Here is a 21,272-nt window from a genome sequence, read left to right as displayed (position 1 = left end):
GTCAGCATAGGGAAGTTAAGGTAGTGAACTGTTTTATTTCATAAATAACAATCCTGCACATCCAATTAGTGGCGCCATTATTACAGTAGCCATAGAAACATAATTATAGTGACCGCCGGGACCAGTCAACAAGTCTTTTTACTGAGAAGACAGTGTAAAGTGGCTGGAAATTTAGCAACAAAATATGCCGGATGTTCCTCAGATTCCCATCAGCAGATTGACCGTTTACACATACTTCTGTGTAGGACACAATTCAACTAATGTTTGTGTTTGCTCTTGTGCTAATGTTAATGCAAGTGTTTTCCCTCTTTTTACATAGTCAATCTATATCTATATATCCAAAAAAAAGAAGGTTGCTGGTTTAAGTCCCAGCTGGGTCAGTTGGTATATCTGTGTGGAGTTTGCATGTTCTTCCCGTGTTTGCGTGGGTTTCCTCTGGGTGCTCCGGTTTCCCCCCAATGTCCAAACACATGCGCTATAGGTGAATTGATGAACTAAATTGGCCGAAGTGTATGAGTGTGTGTGGGAATGTGTGTGTATGGGTCTTTCCCAGTTCTGGGTTACAGCTGGAAGGGCATCTGCTGCATAAAACATATGCCGGAATAGTTGGTGGTTCATTCCACTGTGACTAAGCTGAAAGAAAATAAATGAATCCAGTGTTAAGCTGCTATATGTGTGTGTGTGTGTTTCAGCTGCTGTTGTTTGCTGGTCTGAGTTTCGTGAGCGCTGGCCGTCTGTCGTCTCTGGAGTTCGTCACACACTCTCTGGACACACACACTCAAGTGCGCTTTCAGGTGTATCGACCACGCTGCCCGAGCTTCACACACACACTGCTGCCAGGTATACACACACACACACACAAACACACATAAACTCTCACTCTGCTGCCAGTTTTACACACACACAAATACCCAAACACACAATGCTACCAGATACACACAAACACACACATAGACACACATACATACTTACACAAATACATACTTCTGCCAGGTACACACACACAGACACAGATACACATACACACACTGCTGCGAAGTACACACAAACACACACATACTATATGCACACGTACACACACACACACACACACACAAACACACACTCCTGCCAGGTACACACACACACCCACACACAAATACACATACACACGATTGCTTTTCTCAGTCTGTGTGTTCTTCTGTTGTGTGTTGTGTGTGTGTGTGTGTGTGTGTGTGTGTGTGTGTGTGTGTGTGTGTGTGTGTGTGTGTGATGTGCTGCTGTATTTTCAGCTTGCGGTGAGCTCTGCGCCCCCATCAGCGTCTGCCAGGCTCCAGATGAGTGGATGAACAGCACTGAAGCTCCAGCGGCTCCAGGGTGTCCAGCAGAGCGCCACTTCTGCCCCTTCTCTGAACGCTGTGTTTCTCTGTCCAGCCCCTGTCCCAGCAGCGCTTGCTTCAACTGCTCCGGGGTCAGTCCTCCGCCCGCGGGCACACAATACCCAGAGTACAGCCTGCTGGACGAGGTGCTGATCTCACTGCCAGCCGGACCAGCAGCCAGCGTCCTGGTGAGTCAGAAACACAACTAAACTAAACTAAACTAAACTAAACTAAACTAAACTAAACTAAACTAAACTCTAAACTAATCTCTAAATTAAATTAAACTAAACTAAACTAAACTAAACTAAACTTAATTATAAACTAAACTAAACACAACTAAACTTAACTATAAACTAAACTAAACTAAACAAAGCTAAACTAAACTAAACTAAACTAAACTCTAAACTAATCTCTAAATTAAATTAAACTAAACTAAACTAAACTAAACTTAACTATAAACTAAACTAAACACAACTAAACTTAACTATAAACTAAACTAAACTAAACTAAACAAAGCTAAGCTAAAATAAAATAAAATAAATTATTAAATAAAATAAAATATAAAATAAAATACACAATAAAGCAAATTATAAAATAAAATATAATATAAAATAATAAATGAAATAAGATATAATTTAAAATAAATTACAATAAAATATAAAATAAAAAAAGAAAATAAAATACAAAATAAAATAAAATATATAGGATAAAATAAAATAAAATTTAAATTATAAAATAGAATAAAATACAAAATAAATTATGAAATAAAATATAAAATAAAATTATAAATAACAAAAAATAATAAATAAAATAAATATAATATAAAATTAAATAAATTATATAAAATAAAATACCATAAAATACAAAATTAAATTAAAAAATAAAACAAAATCAAATTAAATAAAAAAATAAAAATAAAATAAAAAACTATTAAATTAAAAATATTAAATGATTTAAAACAATAAAAATAATAATAATATATAAAAAAAATTACAATGATAAAATAAAAATAAAAATTTTAATGAAATAAAATAAAAAATAAAATAAAGGCGATGCACTAGCAGAGTGGGTAGCGATGTCACCTCACATCAAGAAGGTCGCTGGTTTAAGCCCCTGCTGGGTCAGTTGGCATTCCAGAGTCTTGGTCAAATATCAGCCAAGAGGTCAGAAGGCAGGCAGCAGACAACGTAAATAAACAAAGCACAGGATCAAAAACAAGGCAAGGAAAATGCATCGTAATGTCACACAGTTAAACAAGACTCTAACAAGGGTCTAATCAATGAAGACTTGGAGCAGGTGTGTGTGTGTGTGATGCATGACTGGATATTCTAGTCCATATACCGGCGGATTTGTAGTTCTATAGTGGGGATCTGTAAGTGTACCAGCAATCTGTAAGGATTAGATCCGCTGGTGATTGTGACGATATGATGTTATATTCGTTTTTAATACTGTGGAATATATGGATCAGAGATGAGACCTCCTGTTTTCAAATTTATATTAAATATTTTTTTTACATATTTATTGAAATTTTTACAGTTTTTATTAAGACGTATATATAAAAACGTACAAATATATCCGTTTAACAAAAAAAAAAACAATCGAAACAATACAAAACAATATAAATAAATGATTGTTTACTTATTTTATTATGATATTATGTGTCTAAAACAATAAAAGTTCAACCACAGCCTTCATGGACAAAACAAGTGCACAGATCTCATTCAGCTCTCTGCCTGCTTTCCCTCAGGTCCAGGAGGAGGTTCAGGACCTGCTGGTATCCCCCGGTGACATCATCGCCCTGCAGCATGACGCCGGACCCTCGGGACTCCTGCAGTGCTCCCCAGACCATTCATCCCCCTGGAGCCAAAGTCTGCTCACCCAGAACCGCTCACACTGGTGGGACGCCAACGAGACGCTGCAGGCCGACGTGGAGGGGGTCTGGGAGGAGGGTGTGCTGTGCCAGATCCGGGTGTTGTATGTGGGACAGAACCAGACGGGTCTGCAGGGTCCGTTTCTCCGCTCTGGACTCCCGCAGGTCGGTTTACGATGGTGTCAAATTGTCTTGTTGTGATATTGCTCAGTAAGGCATAGTAAATTCACACTACAACTAACTCTCAGCACCAAAGCGACAATCGGCCGTTTGTTTAAACGTAGAGCAAGCTACTTTCGGCCACCTCCGTCTAGCAAGAGACAGCGATCGTTGGCGACCAGGTTGGCCTGTCGAGCAACGCAACAAAGTTGAGAATGCTTCAAATTTATGCAAATGAAAAGCAACTTTCTTGGGGGACAGCCAATAGGAGCACCAGGAGAGCTCACGTGATCCTCTCTCTGCCTGCTCATAGGCTGGTTGTATTCTCCATGCTGTAGACCTACACAGATCACCACGAGCGACAGACAGCTACAAAGTCGCTGCTAGTGTGAATGAGGCGTAAACAATCTGTTTCCTGTTTTCAAAATAAAAGCCCCACATACATAGTAAGTTAAATATAAACTTTTAAATAACTAAGTGAGGAAAAGGAAACGTTGCTTATCAAACATAGCCTGAGGCGTGCATATTAATGATCCCAGCGCAACAAATCTGTGTGTTTTGGCTAGTGATTTGCTGATGAAGCTGCTTGGTCATGTCTGGATTATGTTGAGTCTGACCTAAAGTAGATGCAAATGATGAGGACGTGCCCCGGGAGTCACGCAACAGTCTGCTTTGTGTTCCGATTTAGTTCACTGGGGTTTTACACTTGTGGAATTTACACAAGAAGGAGGAAACAATGCTGTCTGAGGTCATAGATCTATACACTAGATTTCGCTTACGGACCCTGAGCATGCGTCAATATCGCCGCCACATTGGTACAGTGCTCCCAGGACAAGAGTCATTTAACTGCACTAGTCAAGACAGTATTACTATGCTAGACTTTAGCGCTGTCTACGGGTTTAGTAATAAGCAAAAAAAAAAACAAAGCACAAAGGCAGAACATTTCATAGGTAAGATTAAATTGTTTGCGTTTTTGTATGTTATGATCTTTTGTGCCAAACAGGTCACGTTAGTGATGATAATACAGTCACTTACTGCATTCACCATAATGCAAAGTAGCACCAACTCGCACTAAACACTCGGCTCATGCTAGTTTTGTTGAATAAAATCAGCAAACAATGCAAAAGAAATATGACAACGAGATGCTGCGCTGCCAGAAACGTGTGTTATTCATAATAATGAATATTCTCCGTCAGCATGAGAAGTGAAAGCAGGAGAGATGGTGTGATTCAGGACATGATTAGATCAAATTTACCTGGCAGAGCGGATAGTACATTTCCATACCCACAAACACAAGCTTTTTGTCAGGAATGCCTGTGCGGTCACTGATCCATCAACGTAGAAAAGTGATGTAAAATTATAAGTTTCGTAATAAAAAAATAAAATTGCGTACTGACCTCCAGGAAAACCAATCATAGATATATGTGTATATCTCTGGCTCTGGATGGCCACAGTCTTCCACTGTAGCTTGGTCCCGCATTCATTTCAAAGGAGCGCTACCCTGTACTAAAATGGCGGCTCTACTGATGCATTCCTTCCAATAGACAACAACAGGATAGGCGACATCTAATGTATATATCTATGGTCTGAGGCTACGTGTGTGTGTGTGTATTAACTAATGTTAACCATTGCAACAATATTGGACAGTGTTAATGTACAACAGCCCTATAAATTGTGACATAATTTTTAATTATGTATTTTAATATGTATTTAAATTAAGTATTTTACCATGCCCATATTAACATTTGAAAATGTTTGAACTATTAAGCTAATTAACCTATAAAATCTCCAAGCATTTGACGCTGTACTGAACAACACCACTGCAAATACAATTCTTAATTCAATTAAATTCTGAATATTCTTAAAAATCACTCTAAAGGTTTAAATAATCAATAATTATTTACAGTATTTTGAAGAGCCAACAATAACGTCATTGTGCATGTTTATTACCACAATATATTGAATTATTGATATATATATGTCTTCCCACAGGTTGGAGATTACAGTTTAGAAGTGACGTCCAACGATGAGGATTTTCCCGTCACTGCATCCTGCCCGATTCAAGTCATCCCGCCACTGACGCCAACTGTAATCCATCCGACAAATCACAACAACACTGTGTACTTCCTGCCCAATCAGACGTGGGTTCTCATTAAAGTGCGCTCTCAGCACAGTGCTCTGATTGGCTGTCAGGGCAACAATCTGACTGTGGCATTTGAAAGGGCGTGTCCTCAGAGTCTGCTGTCGAAGGTGGCAGAGTGCAGGCAGTCCGACCCATTCAATGACACCATGTTCGCCTGGGTTGACCTGCAGGCTGGATCTACGCCAGGACAGACCACCGTTGTGCTTCATGTCAAGAGTGAAGTCACTGAGGCGTATCTGCAGATTCAGGCCAGAGTTCAAGAGCCACTGCGAGGACTGCTCATACAACCACATCCTGCGCACAGAGTCCTGATGGAGTCCGTAGTGGTAAGTGACATCTGTCCTGATGAACAAATGAGTAAACATGGTGGTTTGGGGGTGGTTTAGACTGGTTTCTTGGTCTGAGAAGTGCTCATAATAGACAAGATAACCAAATTGGCTTGGTTTAAACCATTTTTAATCAGCTGGGCTAGTTTTCTAGCCTAAGAAGTGCTCATGGTAGTCTAGATAACCAGATTAGCCTGGTTTAAACCATTTGTGAGTCTTTTGGAGCTGATTTTCTTGCTCAGGAACTGTTTGTAGTAGACTCGATAACCAAATTGCCTTGGTTTAAACCATTTGTGACCCCTTTGGGCTGGTTTTATAATCTAAGAATTGCACATAGTAGATTAGATAGCCAAATTAACTTGGTTTAAACCATTTGTGACCCCTTTGGGCTGGTTTTATAACCTAAGAATTGCCCATAGTAGATTAGATAGCCAAATTAACTTGGTTTAAACCATTTGTGACCCATTTGGCCTGGTTTCCTAGCCTGAGAAGGGCTCATAGTAGACTAGATAATCAAATTAGCTTGGTTTAAACCATTTGTGAGCCTTTTTGGGCTGATTTTCTTGCCCAATAAGTGTTCTTTTTAGACTCAATAACCAAATTAGCTTCGGTTTAAACCATTTGTGACCCTTTTAAGCTGGTTTCCTAGCCTGAGAAGTGCTCAAAGTTGACAAGATAGCCAAATTAGCTTGGTTTAAACCATTTATAAGCCTTTTAGGCTGGTTTCCCTTCCCGAGTAGTGTTCTTAGTAGACTTAATAACCAGATTAGCTTGGTTTAAACAATTTGTGAGCCCTTTGAGCTGGTTTTCTAGCCTGAGAAGTGCTCATAGTAGACAAGATAACCAAATTAGCTTGGTTTAAACAATTTGTGGCCCTTTTGGGCTGGTTTCCTAGCCTGTGAATTGCTCAAAGTAGACCACATAACCAAGTTTGGTTGGTTTAAGCCAGGGATCACCAATCCTGGTCCTGAAGGGCCGGTATCACTGCAGGGTTTAGCTCCATCTTGCCTTAACACACCTGCCTATATGTTTCAAGTATACCTTGTAAGACCTTGATTTACTTGTTCAGGTGTGTTTGATTAGGGTTGGAGCTAAAATCTGCAGGACACCGGCCCTCCAGGAACAAGTTTGGTGGCCACTGGTTTAAGCCATTTTGTTTAGGGTTTGTTAACTTGTAAACATCTAAAGTCCATTTACTAGGTAAAACGAGGTGGATTTAGCTGATTTTCTAGTTTGATATAATAGAGTAAAAAGTTACCTTCTAATTATTTACTGTCTAAGTAAAGCCTATATATTGCTTATTACAAAAAAGCCCAAACTTAACAGAACACTGTTTTCTAAATGTATTAATTCAATATTTGTATTGTTATTAATAATGCCACAGTAACGGGAAATGTTTTGTTGTAGATTTGAGTGTGAGCATTGGTTGTTTTGATGGTTTTAGTTTGGTTCGATTTATTCTGGTTTTCTAGAACGAGAAGTTCCTAAAATCTGTCTGAAATCATCAAAGCTGACCTGATAAGCACCTCTGTCTGCTGTAAATCACTTTCAGCGTGACCTTTAAACATCCACTTTACAAGGAGGCTCTTTTTATTGCTTATATTTTACAAACCAGATGGCTTTTTTAAACTGATCTCTTAAGCTCTGACCTCTTTTCAAGCTGTCTTAAACTATCAGTGCAGACCATATAACCACTTTAGTCCGGTTTAAACCACTTTTTACCTTCTTAACATTTGGGGTCTCATTTATAAACCTTTGCAACATAAAAGTGAACATACACCTGAATCATTTTATATGATTTAAAGGGGCTTTAGTTAAGTCAATATTTAGGTTAAATATATTTAATTAGAGTTCACTTACAGCTCTGCTCATCCACCAATCAAGCTAGTTATTTCCCCTTTGTGTGAAGTGGTACAAAATGGGTGAAAACATGCATACGTCACATTTATAAATGAGACCCCTGATATCCAAGGGCAGTTTATTTATCGCCGTGTCTGTGAGACAGAAGTTTTTCCTCTGTTCATTATTTACCATGTCTCTTTTATGGCCTCAACCTTCCTCTTTAATGGTCTTGTTATTTGCTGTCCGTCTTGTGTTTCAGTGCTACACGCCGTCTGTGGAAGCAGGAACGGACCCTTCGTTCAGGTGGACAGTGGATGATAAACCACACTTCACGTACTACAACAGCATGCTAAATATTATCTACCAGAACGCAGCGGTGTACAAGCTCACGGTGACTGCTTTTCATTTAACTCTTGTCCTAGAATTCTATACACTGATTGCCTTTGGGGTCAGAATGACCCGCATTCACTAAACCTCTAAAATATAACAGAGACAGTGTTCATAAAAGTGAAAGCAGGCTATTCTTAAAGTAAAAATTAAATCAAAACTAACCATATGGTTTTGTTAGCTCACATTGCTAGTTTTCGGCTGACCCGCAATTTGTTTTCCTAGGTGACGGCGATGAACCAGGTCAGCATGCTGACTGAAGACTTCAACGTGACGGTGGACCGTATGAACCCCATGACTGACCCGACCGTACACGGAGTCCCCAAAATAGTGCAACAGGGTTCACTACTGAACCTCACTGCGTTTATCACGATAGACACAGCGGTGGACGTCACCTTCTGGTACGTTCTGTGATGGTTTATTAAAGATTGACGTGTAAAGATTCTTCCATCATCATGATTCATAGGTCATTGTGATGCTTGCGAGTCTGCCTGAAATTAAACCTGTTTGTTGGCTTGAACGAAATTTGAAATTTATAATCTGCTTTTATTTTAGCCAATATAAAACAAAAAAACTTTCTCCTGAGGAAAAAAATACTACAGAAAATACTGTGGAAAAAATTATTTGAGAAATATTTGAAGAAGACATAAATAATAATATTATAATATTTTTTTCTAAAATTTTTGACTTAAATGATTTTCATTAGTACAATTTCAGTAATATTTAATTAAACAGTCTTTCTTAAATACTCTAATAAAGTTAAATTTTATTATATAGTAATAAACTATTTGCATTTAGTAATACTACATTTACAGTCAATCCCGAAATTCTTCATTCCCCTGGAAAATTGCGACTTATAGTGTTTGTTTATATGTAAGTTGTAACATTAGGATGCTATACAGTGGAGTTTGTTGCTTATTGAAAGCTTAGTCAGACAGGCAACAGTCAAACAGGAACAAACATTAGCATAAGGGGTAATCCAGAGAGTAGTTGAGGTCATAGGCGAAGAAGTGTAGGCGGCAAACAGCATAAACAAGAAGCAAGACAAGGATCAAAAGCCACGGCAAGACAAGATGAGGATAACACATTGTAATGCTACGTGATAACAAGACTCTTCAAATAGTGAATGTGAATGAGGTGTCCTTATAGTTCTAGTAATCAGTCTATAATGGAGAGAACTGGAACTGGTGTGGGTGAGGTGCATATCGGGATTTGTAGTTCATATCAGTGGCACATTTGTAGTCTGGGTTTTTCAGTGATCTCCAAGGCCTAGATCAATGGTGATCGTGACATAAATAAAAGCTGATTTTTTTTTTCCTTCTTGAATATTGTCTTATTATCTTTTTAGAGAAGCCTGTGTCATTTCCAGTCAAAAAAAACTTGTTGGTTGAATAAAAAAAGTAACTTTAAGTTAGAATTTGCCAGGGGAATTAATAATTTTGGGCATTTAGTAATATGGTATAATGCACTATAGTTAATTCAGCAATTTAATGTTTCTTATTGTCATTAAAAACAGACAAAGCAATAATATTATTCAATAATAATACATATTGAATAGATTTGAGCCATATAGTATAGTGTAGTATACACTACTTGACAAAAGTCTTGTCTGCGATCCCAGCTGTATAAGCAACAAATAATAACCTGACTTCTAGTTGATCATCTGGTGAACTGCATCCCAATTATCACAAATACTGCAGAAGACCTACTGGAACCCGCATGGACCCAAAACTCTCACAGAAATCAGTCAAGTTTGGTGAAGGAAAAATCATGGTTACATTTAGTTTTTGTGCGAGAGATCTGCAGAGTGGATGGCAACATCAACAGCCTGAGGTATCGAGACATTTGTGCTGCCCATTACATTACAAACCACAGGAGAGGGCAGATTCTTCAGCAGGATAGCGCTGCTCCTCATACTTCAGCCTCCACATCAAAGCTCCTGAAAGCAAAGAAGATGAAGGTGCTCCAGGATTGGCCAGCCCAGTCACCAGACATGAACATTATTGAGCATGTATGGGGTAAGATGAAGGAGGAGGCATTGAAGATGAATCCAAAGAATCTTGATGAACTCTGGGAGTCCTGCAAGAACACTTTCTCTGCCATTACAGATGACTTTATTGAGTGATTTGAGTCATTGCAGAGATGTATGGATGCAGTCCTCCAAGCTCATGATGGAGTCAGACACAATATTCAGTCTGTTTCCACTGCAGCATGATGTTAAGTGATAAGACTTTGATCAAAGCATAGTCAGAGCTTACTGTCTTAATGAAATACTTAAAAATTAAGGCATGAACGCATTTTATTTTGGTAAAATAAGTGTAATCTAGAGGCCTTTGCCTTTCACATAAGCCACTTCTGATACCAAATCAGAAGTCGTTATCTGTTGTTCCTAAAACTTGGATAGGCGACAAGACTTTTGTCAGGTTTGTTTTTGCCATTAAAAACGGACAAAGCATTAATGATAATAACAACAAACATTGGCTTGATTTGAGCCTTAGCATTGGTATGCATTAAAAGTAAACCCGCAATTACAGTCTAAATCAGTTCCTGATGGATAAAATCATGCATTTTTCCCCCTCGCCGAATACCACATTACTCTTTCAAATGTCTCATTATGGAAGTGAAATGAGTTGCCGAATGCTCTCTCTTTTTCTTGGAGAGTCGCTTTCAATGTACACAAACTCCCGGGCCCGCTCTCATTTAATGGCACTTTCCTCTAGATTTACAGTTTGTGGTTTGCACTCAGAATGCTGACGAGGATTTTTCCTTTAGAAACTTTCCACTCCATCCCCCAGTTGCCTGCCGCGCGCCACTGCAGATGTCTGCTGGCATGCTTTATTTATTTATTTCATGTATATCTCTATTCCTCGTCATAGTCCTGCAGGGCGGTTTTCTTCCCTGCTCTTTTATCTGGGCGTCTCTGGAGTTCAGTGGAGCGTTTGTTCAGTCAATCGCGCTCCTTGATTCTCCTTTGGGTTCCTCTTGCGCTGAGCAGGTGTGGGTAAGATGGAGCGGGAAATGATTCAGCAGCAGATCCACTTCGCTCTCCCGCGGCCGTGAGTCAGACAGATTTGCAAGAAGGTGCCTTTATTCTCTCCGGCTAAAAATATCTTCAAAAACAGACCCGCCACCTTGCTTTTGCGAAATCCCAGAAGGCACCAGAAGTTGTCTTTTCATCGCCAGCTTTTAAAGCCAACACCAAGCCAGAGTTAACTTTCTTAAATGCATGCATCAGGTTTTAATGCGCACAGTGAACTCTCTTTGGTTTGTTTTGGTTTTTTTTAAGCACATTTGTAAGCATAACGGTTTTAAAAATCCAATTTCTAATAACTGATTTCTATTGTTTTTGGCATGATGACAAGTGCATAATACTTTGTGAAGTTTGAACTAATTTTATTATTCAATTTATAATTCACCAATCAGACGATTCCAAAGCCACTATAAATACTCCAAGTTCCATATAACAGCCATCTTTATTTGAAGAATCCCCCCTTCCACCCCTACTCCTCCTTCTTTCCTAGATGGGTGGCACGGTGGCCCAGTGGTTAGCACTGTTGCCTCACAGCAAGAATGTCACTGGTTCTTGTCCTTACCAGTGGCGTAGCGGACGGGACCGCAGGGCACGCACCGCAGGGGGGCCTCGCATGATTAGGGGGCCCCACGTCGTCGCGATTTTCAATAATTGAAAATCCTGGAACCGCAATAATCAAACTCTTGGGAACAACTGTGGTCGGAACCAAAGTTCACAGGTCTGTGTTCTCTGAACTCCTCTCAAGCGGTGGACTACTTCATTCTGATTGCTTGCCGCCGAACCGCGTCATAGCCACTGAAGACGCGCCGCTGTTTCTCGCCTTTCGTTAAAAAATGAATGACTTCTGGCTACTTTGACGCTCTCGCCGCTTTCGGATTGTGATCGCTTCTCAGTTTGTGAAGGATTCCCCGCGTTATCGCTCCACCCCACCTCTTTTCCCCGCTCCTCAATTTGTGACATAGATATATACACTAGATATCGCATAGGGACCCTGAGCATGCGTCTATAGCGCCGCCACATTGGTACAGTGCTCCCAGGACAAATGTCATTCAACCGCACCAGACAAGACAGTGTTATTACGTGAAGATGCAGGACTTTAGCGCTGTCTACGAATGTAGTAGCGAGCAAACAAAGAAAATAAAGCACAAAGGCAGAACATTTTATAGGTAAGATTAAGTTTTTTTCTGTTTTTGTATGTTCTGAACTTTTGTGCTAAACAGTAACGTTATTGATGATAACACAGTCACTTACTGCATTCATCATAAGGCAAAGTAGCTCCAATTCGCACTAAATACTCGGCTTATGCTAGTTTAGTTGAATAAAATAAGCAAATAATGCAAAAGAAATATGACACGGAGATTCATTCACAAACTAATCGCTCCTTCCGTCAGTATGAGAAGTGAAAGCAGGAGTGGAGGTGTGTTTTAGGACACGGATTAGATCAAATTTAACAGGGAGGGTGAATAGTGCATTTCTGTACACACAAACACAAGCTTTTTGTCAGGAATACCTGTGCGATCAGTGATCCATCAATTTAGAAAAGTGATGTAAAATTATAATTTTCGTAATTAAAAAAAAATTTCATACTAACATCCAGGAAAACTCCCGATCATAGATATATGTGTATATCTCTGGCTCTGCCCCCCCCTTCAACTGGGGGCCCCATCGGTGATCCCTGCAGGGGGGCCTCCGCATTTTGCGCTACGCCACTGGTCCTTACAAAGCCAGCTAATTCTGTGCCGATTTTACAAGTTCTCCTCGTGCTCACGTGGGTTTCCCCCAGGTTCCCCTTTTTCCTCTCACAGTCTAAAAACCTGCTACTTAAGTTAATTGACTAATCCAAATTGGCGCCATAGACATCCTCCTAGTAAGTAGTTATCTCTTAAGAGAGGCATGTTCAAACTCGGTCTTGGAGGGCCGGTGTCCTGCAAAGTTTTGGTACAACCCAATCAGACACACCTGGGCTAGCTAATCAAGCTCTTACTAGGCTTTCTAGAAACATCTTTGCTGGTGTGTTTAGGCATGTTGAAGCTAAAATCTGCAGGACGCCGGCCCTCCAGGACCGAGTTTGGACAGGACACCCCTGTCTTAAGAGCAATCACTATCTGTTCATTAGCTAGGGGAGTTCTCGAGATCTACCTGAGCTCAAACTCCCCCCCTTTCAAGCGGGAGGGATCCCCAGGCACGAGGATCTTATAAGCTCAGGGCTCTCTCCCGGGACAGCATGCCAAACAAGCTTTATAATCAATCATCAGCTAACTGTGAACTCATGAAATTAGCTATTTCTTACATACTATTCAGCAGCCGGCAGTAGCTCTCTTCAATCTCACATGGTTGCCCACTGAAGCTAGGCATGGTAGACCACATGGGAAAGCTTGGTTGTTACTGGAAGTGGTGGTAGCGAGACCAGCAGGGTGCGCTCAACCTGCGGTTTTGTGTCAGTCCTTTCGCCCCAGGATATTGAAGGGGACCCTATACTGCTCAGTCATTCAGTAAAGCGATGACACAAATTTATCATTTCACCACCTTCAGAGTGACCCGAAGGTCCCTTCTGAGTGGATAGTGGGAAAAAAAGGATATCAGACCTCATTTTCAAGTAGGTTAAGGGAAATAACTCTGATTACCTAACATTTTCTTTCCCAAAAAGGTTACATAGGCTAAAGCAGGGAACTGTCCCCAGTGTAAACCGCTTTGAGTGTCCAGAAAACACTAAATAAATATAAGGAATTATTATTATTATCAAATATTTTAAACGAATACAAATTTTACAGGAACCTAAGAGACTTAAGTAGTAAAATGGGTTGTTCATTTCATGTTAAGTCTTACTATAAAACATAATTTGATAGAGTGTGAAATTTCCAAGGAAGAATTTAAAGTAAACTTTTATATATCGAACAAAAAATCATATATATATATATATATATATATATATATATATATATATATATATATATATATATATATATATATATATACATACAGTAGGTTGACAGCAAGTAAAGTGAGACAGAGAGATAATTTGATTGGAAAAGGTCTACGAGCTGGGATTCAAACTCGGGACACTCCATATGTCGCACCATATGTTGGCGCACTAACCACTGGGCTACCAGGTTTAATGTTTTATTGTTTTTTTTTTTTTTTGTTACGTTTTGCAGGTGGTGGTTTGGGGACGGAGGAAATCATACTCATCAGTTTAAGTCACCGTATGATGATAACCCCTCTACTAACATGGTGGGGATTCGTGACCATGTGGAGTACATTTATGCACAGCCAGGTAAAAAAAATTAATGAGGCAAATGTTAAAAAATTCACAATGTTCTCATTTGTTTTACTTGTATATTTTATGTGTTTGCTAGTTGTAAGTAATTTTGATAGAAACTAAATAAAGAGTCCAGTGGCTTGTGAGATCAAAATAAGGAAATAATGTACTTGAGTCTGGTGGATTTTCACAGCGACTAAGAAGTAAATGATGGTTTTAAGAAAAGCTGCCCCAAAAAATATTTTAAAAACCAGTTAAAAAATCATCAATTTCCCGCTAATATTTGAGCCTTAGGGTGCTTTCACTCCTAGACTTTTGTTTCGGAACCTGTCTCGTTTGCACAGATAGCACGGTTCGTTTGGCAAATGTGAATCCAGCAATCGTGCTTGGATCCGCGCTAAAACAATCACTCGGAGACCGGCTGAATGAAGTGGTCTCGGTATATAGCCCGGCTATATCACAGTGTTTTATGGATATGTAATAGACATTCCAGACATCCCAAGTCGTGAATGCACAGAGACTCCTGGTCTCTCAAATACATCACGCACCCTTCTCATACCACCCCGCCCCATCCCTCCTTGCTCTTCAGAAACCCCCGACAGCTGAGCGGGTATCTGCAAAATAAAGCTTGATATTCGGACCAATGTGAGGAGAGTTTACTCACACGTGACTAGTTTTAGCTATGTTGGTCCGTTTAGGAACTTTGCCATGTGAAAGCGAACCGCACCAAGAACAAAGAGCAACAATGTAACAATTTTAAACCCTGTTTCAGAACAAATGAATCAATTCACAGGTGTGAAAGCACCCTTATACTATAAGGCAGGGGTTTTCAATATCGGCTCTGGAGGTCCAGTATTCTGCAGAAACCCCAATCGGACAAACCTGGGCTGGCTAATCAAGCTTATACTAGGCTTTCTAGAAACTTCCTTGCTGGTGTGTTGAGGCAAGTTATATCTAAAGTCTGCAGGACACCAGACCTCCAGGGCCAAGTTTGAGTTACCTTCAGAGCCAATCACAGTCATATCTGTTGAACAGCTCTCGAATGTTACTGGGTAAGTAACAGTTGGTGCTGAAGTCGATAATTTTGACAACTCTAGTACTGGAGCATCTCTAGTTATATTGTACTTCCATTTTTTATTTTAGTTTCAGATTTATTCAGTCGAATTTAATAAAATTAATTTAAAATTTGTTCTACCTTTTTTTGCAGGGGAGTACACCCTACTGTTGTCCACGTCCAACCGCTATGAGAACAAGACATGCAAAGTTGATGTATATGTCTTCAGCATTCTGACGAGTGTGCAAATCGAGGTTTACCCGCCGCTCCTGCGTGCCGAAAAACCAGCTGACTTTGAGGCCCACCCTCTTCCTTCTCCATATGGCATCATATACACCTGGAATTTTGGGGACAATTCGAGTATACAGCAGGGACGGGAACGCAGGGTTCCTCATGCATACACTCACAGTGGTATCTACAACATCTGTGTGAATGTGAACAACACCATTAGCTCAACAGACACATGCGCTAACATTATTGTCTATGAGGATATTAAGGGCTTGGAAGTAATGTCCTCTGCTCCCACAGAACACAACACACCTACTGTTATCAGAGCTAGTCTGGAAGCTGGCAATAACGTAACTTGGAGCTTTGACATGGGTGATGGAAAGGTGCACAAGAGTGTTGAACCCCAGATTAAATACAAATATAGGGAAGATGGAAACTACACTGTCAATGTCACCGCAGAGAACGCAGTGAGCTCTCAGTGGCTAACCATACCCGTTGAGGTGTTTGTTCTACAAGTGTTATCGCTAGAACCTACCGGGTGCATTGAAGAAAACAAAATAGTCAGCTTTCATGTGTTTGTGTCTGGGAATGCTTCGGGACATCAGTATGTGTGGAGTTTTGGAGATGGGAGCCCCAATGAGACTCAGTATGGGACGCCGCTGATTACCCACTCGTATGTCAATAGTGGTGATTACAATCTGTCACTTCTTGTGTCAAGTGACGCCAACAAGGCCCATTTTTACACAAGGATCTGCGTCCAACCTAAAGTTACAGTAGTGTCTGTGACCCCTTTGAGGACACATGTCAGACTTGGTGAAGAGAGTAGATTTACAGTAGCTGCTGTTCCTGAATTCAATTACACATACTTGTGGGACTTCGGATTTGTTGACTCGGGAGGTCCAGTTCGAGGTGGTAAGGAGATGACATATACCTTCAATAGTGCTGGGGAATACCAAGTAACAGTTACTGTACAGAACAACATCTCCTCTATCAATGCCTCGGTTTCCATTGAGATACAGCAATCAGTTGGACTTTTGTTAATCAGCCATAATGGAGACAAAGGAAACCATCTTTCTTTACACCAAGAGTACAATTTCAAAGCGTCCTCAGATTCGATGAATGCTGTCTACATTTGGGACTTTGGAGATGGGACTCAATGTAATGGGAAAATTGTGTCACATTCTTACAATTCTTCAGGCAGGTTCAGCATCAGTGTCATAGGGAAGAATGAAGTGAGCAAGACCAAAAATGAGACTTCTGTTGTGGTCCTGGCACCAATCACGAGACTGTCTATAAATGCCAGCCTTGTCAATGTACCATTGAATGCTTCTGTGCACTTTGAGGCACAACTCGACCAAGGAGATGATGTACGATACTCTTGGATTCTTTGTGACCGGTGCAAGTCCATCCAAGGCACTCACACCATGTTCTACACATTTCTATCTGTCGGGACCTTCAATGTCATTGTTACCGCAGAGAATGCTATCAGCATGGCTCAGTCCAGCATTTTCATCTTTGTGCAGCGTGAGTTGGAAGGCTTGCAGATAGTGGCCGATGACCTTATTGAAGGATGCTGTTTTGCAACAAATCGTATCCTTCACTTACAAGCCTCATTAAAAGAAGGCACCAACATGACCTTCACCTGGAACCTTCTGAGAGAACATGAGAACCATGACAACCTCACAGGCAAGACCATAGAGCTCAATTTTTCCACACCAGGTCCTTGTGAGGTCATTCTTAAGGCGACCAACTTGCTTGGCCAGCTGTCTGTGAATAAAACTATTGAGTTTCTAGATCCTGTGCAGGATCTGGTGCTTGAGTCCTTACCGAACCCTGCTGCTGTAAACGCCATGACAAATATGACAGTATCTGTAAATTCTGGGACCAATCTCCATTATAAATGGTGGGCAGATGGTGATCTGTTGGAGTCTGACATGCCCTCCATCTTGCATCGATTCAGAAGTGCTGGTTTGAAGCTGGTTAAAGTAGAGGTTTCCAATAAAGTCAACTCTGAAGTGGTGTCAAAATGGATCAGCATTCAAGAACCGATCTCAGGACTGACTTTCATCGCAAAAAATGTTACAGAGAATTTTGTAGCCACTGGGGACAATGTTTCCATGCGTGGAGACACTCAAATGGGGACCAACATTTCATGGATGTGGCTATTGCCAGATAGCACTAAATCAAACCAACGTGCCATCTCATACATCTTTCACACTCCAGGACTTTTCACTGTAGCTTTGAATGCCACTAATGACGTGAGCGGAGAAATGTACTTGCGGGATTTTACAGTTCAAGATCGCATCCAGGGTCTGGAACTCAAGGCAAGCAAACAAATTGCTGCCGTTGGTGAAAATGTTGAGTTCACCATATCAGTCTCATCTGGAACTTCCGTCAGCTTTATCCTGAGCATTAGTGGAGATGCAACCGTCGTACTAAACAATCAAACATACGTCCACCAGTTCACCAGTGTGGCCAAGTACTATGTCAACCTTACTGCCTACAACCACGTGAGTTCAGAACGAAGGACCCTTCACATTGAAGTGATGGAGCCTGTGACCAAGCTGACTATACTGGACTGCTGTGATGCTGCTATACCTGTGGGAGTTCCTAGGTCTTACGTAGCATCCACACCAACACGTGAGCCACTGACCATCTTGTGGACCTTTGACCTTCATCATGGTGTCAAGATTTCTCGGGTTGGCAAGTCTGTGACATATGCCCCAGAGCAGCCAGGCAATCTGACCATATTCCTGAGAGCGTTCAATTCTCTGAATGGTCTAAATGTAACTAAGGTTATACGAGTTCAGAGCATTATCAGATCAGCATTGTTGGATGCTCAACCTAGTGACACTTTTGTAAACAAGACTGTTAACTTCCATGTAGGCATTACCCCTGCTTCAACTCCAGCTACATATCAGTGGGACTTTGGGGATGGTACTTCTGGCACTATCACCACTGCACCTTTTCATAATCATGTCTACTTGATTCCTGGACACTATGTAGTGCGAGTCAATGTAAGTAACCTGGTGAGCTGGGTTACAGCACAGATTGAGGTCAACATCTCAGTCTTAAAGTGCGATGAACCAGAGGTGCAGATCATTCAAGCTCCACGACTTGCCATCTGGCGGCATCAACCAACTTTGGTAGAAGCCAGTGTGAATCTGAAAGGTTGTGTCTTCTATGGTGTAGAGTACCTTTGGGAGATCCTCACCTCCCCTCGCTGTCAGGATGATGACAAGAAAGGTCCACCACCGTCTAAGATTCATCTCCCTCCAGAAGTCAATGTTCGAAGGCTCCAACTTTCAGTGCCCAAGATTTCGATTCCCGCTGGGAACTACACTCTAGTTTTTTCTCTGTCCTACGAAGGGGTGCCACTGCGGAAGGCAGCATGTCTTCAGCTTTCGGTCATGTCTAAAAAGTTAGTGCCCATCATTGAAGGTGGCACCTACCGTGTGTGGTCTAAAACTCACGATTTGGATCTAAGCGCAGAACAATCCTATGATCCCAACCTGGACCCAGAGAACCAGGTACCACTCAGCTACCACTGGGAATGTGTGAGCACCTCAAAGGTAATCATTACTTATATGTCAAATATATCTACAAATAAACAATTTTCTTCTTTCTCACTGTTGGTATGAGTAGATGTTGGCCAATCCTGCTTTTTCAGAAGGTCACTTTCCTGCCTTGAAGTTTTTAGAGATCCTAAAGAACTTGATTAGTTGTTTTATGTGTCAAACAGCAGGTCATATAGTATTTAAAGTGTCCTAATATTGTTCTGGAGTCCCCTACAACAGGTTTAAATGCATCCGTCTAATTTAGGCTGTGAAATACCAGTAGGTTTAATAGCAAATGTGGCTGCTTAAGATGCTTACATTTTTAATCTGGAAAAAAGCTTGAGTTGTTGACTGTTCATTTAAACCTCAAATGACTTATTTAGCCAAACAATCTCCGGAAAAATGTTGAGTTTTTTTTCTCATAAATGTTTAATGTGAATTGAACGTTATGGCTGAACCGTTTGAGTGTTTGTCAGTAAAACAAGTGATCAAATGCTTTGTTCACTTGTCTTGTATCCATGCTTGAGGGTTTGATTCACAAAACTTTTACCATAGATGTGAACATGTGATATTGAGTATGTGAGCGGCGTCTAGTATCAGAGGCTTGAAAACGCTCAGAGCAACCCTGAAAGATGAAATATGTCAAGTATGAGCCACAGAAGTGGATGTTTGGGTGGTGTATACTCGAGATCAGTTACATAACTAGCAGCGGAAAAACTCAGCATTCCTCAGAGTTTTCCCGGCCTATCAGAATCACTGCCAGAGGGGAGCAGAAATTCCTGCCTTTTATTAAAACGTTCCATCACTGACAGCAAATCAGAGGAATATTATATCAGGTAAAATGGAATATGGCCTTAAAATAGCACTCACGTCACGTTAAAAATGTATGAATGTCATTGCATTGCTGTGTAAATCTAAGTGTTGTTTATTTTGGAATAAAAGCAAGTGCATTTTTTGAAACCGGGTGCTCCGGTTTCCCCCACAGTCCAAAGACATGCAGTACAGGTGAATTGGGTAGGCTAAATTGTATGTAGCGTATAAGTGTGTTTGTGAATGAGTGTGTGGATGTTTCCCAGGGATGGGTTGGGGCTAGAAGGGCATCCACTGCGTAAAAACGTGCTGGATGAGTTGGCGGTTCATTCCGCTGTGGTAAACCCCGGATTAATAAAGGGACTAAGCCAACAAGAAAATGAATGAATGAATGAATATTTTGTTTATATATATATATATACACACACACACACACACACACACACACACACACACACACATATATTTATATATATATATATATATATATATATATATATATATATATATATATGTATATATATATATATATATATATATATATATATATATATATATATATATATATATATATATATATGTATATATGTATATATGTATGTATGTGTATATATAGATATAAACAAAATATTCATTCATTCATTCATTTTCTAGTTGGCTTAGTCCCTTTATTAATCCGGGGTTTGCCACAGCGGAATGAACCACCAACTCATATATGTATGTATGTATGTATGTATGTATGTATATATATATATATATATAATATATATATATATATGTGTGTGTGTGTGTATATATATATATATATATATATATATATATATATATATATATATATATATATATATATATATATATATATATATACATATATATATATACATATATATATATATAAATATATATATATATATATATATATATATATATATATACATATATACATACATACATACATACATATATATATATATACATATATATATATATATATATATATATATATATATATATATATATATATACATACATATATATATATATATATATATATATACATATATTAAATTAAATTTTAGATTTTTTTATTAAATTTATTATTAAATATTATTCAATTAAATTATTAAATTTATTATTTATTAGTTGTGTTGTGTTAAAACATAAGCAAAACATTATAATTATTAGGGACAAAAGGGATTGACAGATTTATTACCAACTTTTTTGTAGTTTTAATGCATATGAAAATCA

At 39.6% G+C, this 21,272-nt stretch overlaps 1 protein-coding gene and 1 long non-coding RNA gene across 2 annotated transcripts in view; one reads left to right on the top strand and one right to left on the bottom strand.

Moving 5' to 3' along the window:
- Nucleotides 1–21,272, top strand: part of pkd1a (polycystic kidney disease 1a) — a 158,726-nt gene that overhangs the window by 60,751 nt on the left and 76,703 nt on the right. Inside the window, exons 11-18 of the mRNA XM_087237787.1 lie at nt 693–840; nt 1,272–1,546; nt 3,106–3,393; nt 5,380–5,856; nt 7,958–8,089; nt 8,311–8,486; nt 14,272–14,390; nt 15,583–19,229. Of these exons, the coding sequence (XP_087093913.1) occupies nt 693–840; nt 1,272–1,546; nt 3,106–3,393; nt 5,380–5,856; nt 7,958–8,089; nt 8,311–8,486; nt 14,272–14,390; nt 15,583–19,229 (5,262 nt within the window). The remainder of the gene's footprint in view (nt 1–692; nt 841–1,271; nt 1,547–3,105; nt 3,394–5,379; nt 5,857–7,957; nt 8,090–8,310; nt 8,487–14,271; nt 14,391–15,582; nt 19,230–21,272) is intronic.
- Nucleotides 8,484–13,988, bottom strand: LOC147847020 (uncharacterized). The gene is made up of 3 exons (XR_015477277.1): nt 13,164–13,988; nt 12,827–13,018; nt 8,484–11,667 (listed from the first exon to the last, which is right to left on the bottom strand). It is a non-coding gene; the product is annotated as an uncharacterized LOC147847020 (long non-coding RNA).

This window comes from Danio rerio, chromosome 1 (genome assembly GCF_052040795.2).
Source record: "Danio rerio strain M-AB ecotype USA chromosome 1, GRCz13ab, whole genome shotgun sequence".
NCBI classification, from domain to species: Eukaryota; Metazoa; Chordata; class Actinopteri; order Cypriniformes; family Danionidae; genus Danio; species Danio rerio.
Note: the sequence above shows the minus strand (reverse complement) of the source record. Positions and strands in the feature narration are given on the sequence as shown.